This window comes from Nicotiana attenuata, chromosome 4 (assembly GCF_001879085.1).
Source record: "Nicotiana attenuata strain UT chromosome 4, NIATTr2, whole genome shotgun sequence".
Taxonomy (NCBI): domain Eukaryota; kingdom Viridiplantae; phylum Streptophyta; class Magnoliopsida; order Solanales; family Solanaceae; genus Nicotiana; species Nicotiana attenuata.
Genome location: NC_031992.1, coordinates 851,912 through 856,171, shown reverse-complemented (window position 1 = coordinate 856,171; position 4,260 = coordinate 851,912). Strand labels below are relative to the sequence as shown.

At 36.7% G+C, this 4,260-nt stretch overlaps 1 protein-coding gene across 1 annotated transcript; it reads left to right on the top strand.

Moving 5' to 3' along the window:
• On the top strand, nt 326–3,571 carry LOC109224788 (glyceraldehyde-3-phosphate dehydrogenase B, chloroplastic). The gene is made up of 9 exons (XM_019389311.1): nt 326–478; nt 576–683; nt 987–1,148; nt 1,243–1,410; nt 1,967–2,127; nt 2,247–2,308; nt 2,401–2,450; nt 2,582–2,988; nt 3,246–3,571. The coding sequence occupies exons 1-9, from the start codon at nt 380–382 to the stop codon at nt 3,376–3,378; spliced, it is 1,350 nt and encodes a 449-aa protein (XP_019244856.1). The 5' UTR covers nt 326–379; the 3' UTR covers nt 3,379–3,571.

Below are 4,260 nucleotides of genomic sequence, written 5' to 3'. Positions count from 1 at the left end.
TTTCATTAACTTTATTGTCAGTTAAAAACAATTTTACACTATCAACGTATATAACGTAAATCCTTTACCACAAACGAAAACAGATTACGGTCAATTCAGTATAAAGAATATCAAGGGCATGCATGGAATAAAGAGAAATATGCCAACAATCTGTGGTTGAGATTGTGAAAATGGAAGATACATGGGGACATGATCTTATCTTGTATCAATCTTCATACACCATTTTCACCACTCATTCCTTTGCCTTCAATACCAACCATGACTTTATTTTAATTGTTCCAATTATAGAAAAAATATTAATAATATGTTGGCAACATAACATGTTTCAAACTATATATTAGCACAGGAAATAGTTCCATAAGATTATTTAGTTGCAGCCATGGCTTCCCACGCAGCTTTGGCTTCTTCAAGAATTCCTACAACCACAAGGCTTCCTTCCAAGAACTCTCACTCTTTCCCTACTCAATGCTTATCCAAGGTTTCTTTTTTTATCCTTACCAAAGTATGTTTGCTATATATAGTAATGTCTTAAAAAGTTATGGTTTTTCTAAGTTGTCATGCTTTGTTATGTGTAGAAATTTGAAGTAGCCGAATTTGCTGGTCTTCGATCAAGTGGATGTGTGACATTTTCCAACAAAGAGTCTTCTTTCTTTGATGTTGTCTCTGCTCAACTCACTCCAACGGTAAATTTTTCTCCCTATTTTCAGTTTTTCTTTTAAGAAATACTATTACAAGACAAGCTATAGCTTATATGTAGTAGGATTTTTACATTATCAGTGTGTTTAATTAACCTGTTTTAGCAGGTTACGCGCTTTATTTTCCAGGTTACTAATCCTAGTTGTGGACGATTAGTTGTAGTTATCTTTTAAGTGATCTTTATAGTTTAATGTTGTTAGTGTATGAAAGTGAAAATCTTTGTAGGATGGTATGCATAATTCTTGATATACTACTGGAACTGATCTATTTTTATGGTTATGATAAACTAGACCACAGGATCAACCCCTGTTAAGGGAGAAACTGTTGCTAAATTGAAGGTTGCTATCAATGGTTTTGGACGAATTGGTAGGAATTTCCTCCGATGCTGGCATGGGCGCAAAGACTCGCCACTAGATGTCGTGGTTGTCAACGACAGTGGTGGTGTCAAGAACGTGAGTCCAAATTCTATGTTTCCATTCTCGCAATGATCAATGCAATTAGACTTATTTACTAACAGTTGCTAGTTTTGCTGCAATATGAATACAGGCATCTCACTTGCTAAAATATGATTCAATGCTGGGAACATTCAAAGCTGATGTGAAAATAGTGGATAATGAAACAATTAGTGTTGATGGAAAGCACATTAAGGTTGTTTCTAGCAGAGACCCCCTCAAGCTTCCTTGGGCTGAACTTGGCATCGACATTGTTATTGAGGTAAACTTCATGTCCTCAGTTTTTCAGAAACATAATTAAGTAAATAAAAGTGTGCTCTCTTTAACCGTTTAAGTTTTTAGATGAGTTGGTCATACACTTCAAACACAGTTCTCATCAACATTACTAGATCGCGTATTTGCGTCCATGAAACTCATCATATTCTGTCCCCCAACAGTTGCCTATAGTAATCCTTAAAGCTCATATTTTCAGGAACAAAGACAAATCTTTTATGTTAGTTGCGTGATAACTGATATCCGTGGTCATTGAAAGAGTAATCTTATTCTGTTTTAGCTTCAAATACTGGTACTAATTACTAACTTTAGAATCTTTCAGGACATTTAGAGCACAATATATCACAATAATACCTAATATAGGAGTTGAGTCCTTCATATTCTCTTGCGACTTAAATTTTTTACCTCCATCCTTAAAGCCGCGATCAGCTGATTTGCTTGATAAGATTGAAACAATAAGGAATGAAGTTGCAGCCTTTTGTTGACATATACCCTGATCATTGAGAGCATTTACATAAGTGCTGATTATATTGGTTGAATCACAGGGAACCGGTGTGTTTGTTGATGGTCCAGGTGCTGGGAAGCACATCCAAGCTGGTGCCAAGAAAGTTATCATCACTGCTCCAGCAAAAGGTGCTGACATTCCTACCTATGTCGTTGGGGTGAACGAGCAAGACTACTCTCACGAGGTTGCTGATATCATAAGGTCAGTGCTTCCGTGAATTATGTATGCATCGTTTGAAAAGTTGGTAATCCATAAGTATATAGGCTTTGCATAGTTCATATTGTTCCAAATATAAAAGTTTATTGTTGTTGCAATTGCAGCAATGCCTCTTGCACCACTAACTGCTTGGCTCCATTTGTAAAGGTCATGGATGAAGAACTTGGTAAGCAGTAAATTCAATTACAATAGCTCTACATCGACTATTGTTTAAATCATTAAGAATTGTTGTGTTGACTATTTCCATTCACTTTTCAGGTATTGTGAAGGGTACAATGACAACAACTCACTCTTACACCGGAGATCAGGTAATCATGCACAATATTACAATGAAAACCAATTAAATACATTTTGTGTCAATAGAAAATGAGAATGATTTCTACTGGATGGTAGTAAATTGTATCTCCGCACTAATAGGGTTGATTATGTTGTTATGCAGAGGCTTCTTGATGCTTCACACCGTGACTTGAGGAGAGCGAGAGCAGCAGCATTGAACATTGTCCCAACCAGCACCGGTGCAGCCAAGGCTGTGTCTTTAGTGCTACCTCAGCTTAAGGGAAAGCTCAATGGCATTGCTCTCCGTGTGCCAACACCTAATGTTTCAGTTGTTGACCTTGTTGTCAATGTCGCGAAGAAAGGAATTACAGCTGAGGATGTCAATGCAGCTTTCAGAAAGGCTGCTGATGGTCCATTGAAAGGCATATTAGCAGTGTGCGATGAACCTCTTGTTTCAGTTGACTTCAGATGCTCTGATGTCTCATCCACCATCGACTCATCCTTGACCATGGTTATGGGAGATGATATGGTCAAGGTCGTGGCTTGGTACGATAACGAGTGGGGATACAGGTAAAGTTCAACGACTATACGTGAAATAAATTCAAATATCTTGGCGTAACTAGTAAAGTTGTTGCCATGTGACCAGAAGGTCACGAGTTCAAGCCGTGGAAACGGCCTCTTGCAGAAATGTAGGGTAAGACTGCGTACAATAGACCCTTGTGGTCCGGCCCTTTCCCGGACCCCGCACATTGCGGGAGCTTAGTGCACCAGGCTGCCCTTTTTTGTTGTTATGAATATAATGGTGATCATGTTTTTGTAAATTGCAGCCAACGTGTGGTGGATTTGGCTCATCTAGTAGCAAACAAATGGCCAGGAGTTGCAACACCAGGAAGTGGAGATCCATTGGATGAGTTTTGCAAGACAAATCCTGCAGATGAGGAGTGCAAAGTCTATGAATAATCATTTTTGTTATGTTTCCTCTTTTGAAATGGATGATTTTAGAAGCCAATAATTTTGTTATCTACATATTTAGTCTGTAAAGCTTAGTGGGAAATTACCACTAATTTAAGACAGTAATATCAGTGTTATGAATTCTTTCTATATCCATTTTGTTGAGACTGAATAAATGGGATGTACCTTTTTTTGTTTTCTATATCCAAAGCAGTACTTCTTAATGAGTTATTCTTTACTCAAACTAATGCCATTGCTTATAAATTCTTTTGATTTTCATAAAATAAAGTTGAATCCCCTAAGATATGTTTCTAAAAAATTGATCATGGTAATAACTAATAAGCGATCAACCAGATATCACTTAGGCGATCATAAATAATATATATACGATTTCTAGGTAACACATAGTCAATCTATGATATCACCATGATCTCTCACTTTATTAAAAAACGATCCTGATAATAATTAATAAGCGATCAATTGGAGATCACTTAGACGATCATAGACAATACATGAGTGATTTCTAAATAATACATAGGTGACAACTAATTTCAATAAATTTTAACTTTTGAGTTATTCTATCAAATGTGACTATTTCTGTCACGACCTATTTTCTGAACAATCCGGGACCGACACTCGATCACTAAACATGACCGAGCGAACCATCTGCGCTTGTCAAATCTATTATAACTTCAAATTTTATATGCCCCAAGGCATTACTATACCCAAATACTTTTAATTAATTTAAATATCTAAAATAACCCAACTCCAAAACTTTATTCATACTAACCAATGAAATACTGCTAAGTTATTATCAAAAACATCCGAATCTTAACCCACCGACTGTGTCTATAAAGCCTCTACTGAGAAACTGACGCACTGCTCAGGACA

Bases quoted from the DNA above. Each gene is read 5' to 3' on its own strand.
- LOC109224788 (XM_019389311.1), top strand. From the start codon at position 380: ATGGCTTCCCACGCAGCTTTGGCTTCTTCAAGAATTCCTACAACCACA. The intron at 479-575 runs GTTTCTTTTTTT...TGTTATGTGTAG, and splicing joins CTACTCAATGCTTATCCAAG to AAATTTGAAGTAGCCGAATT. The intron at 2,451-2,581 runs GTAATCATGCAC...GTTGTTATGCAG, and splicing joins ACTCTTACACCGGAGATCAG to AGGCTTCTTGATGCTTCACA.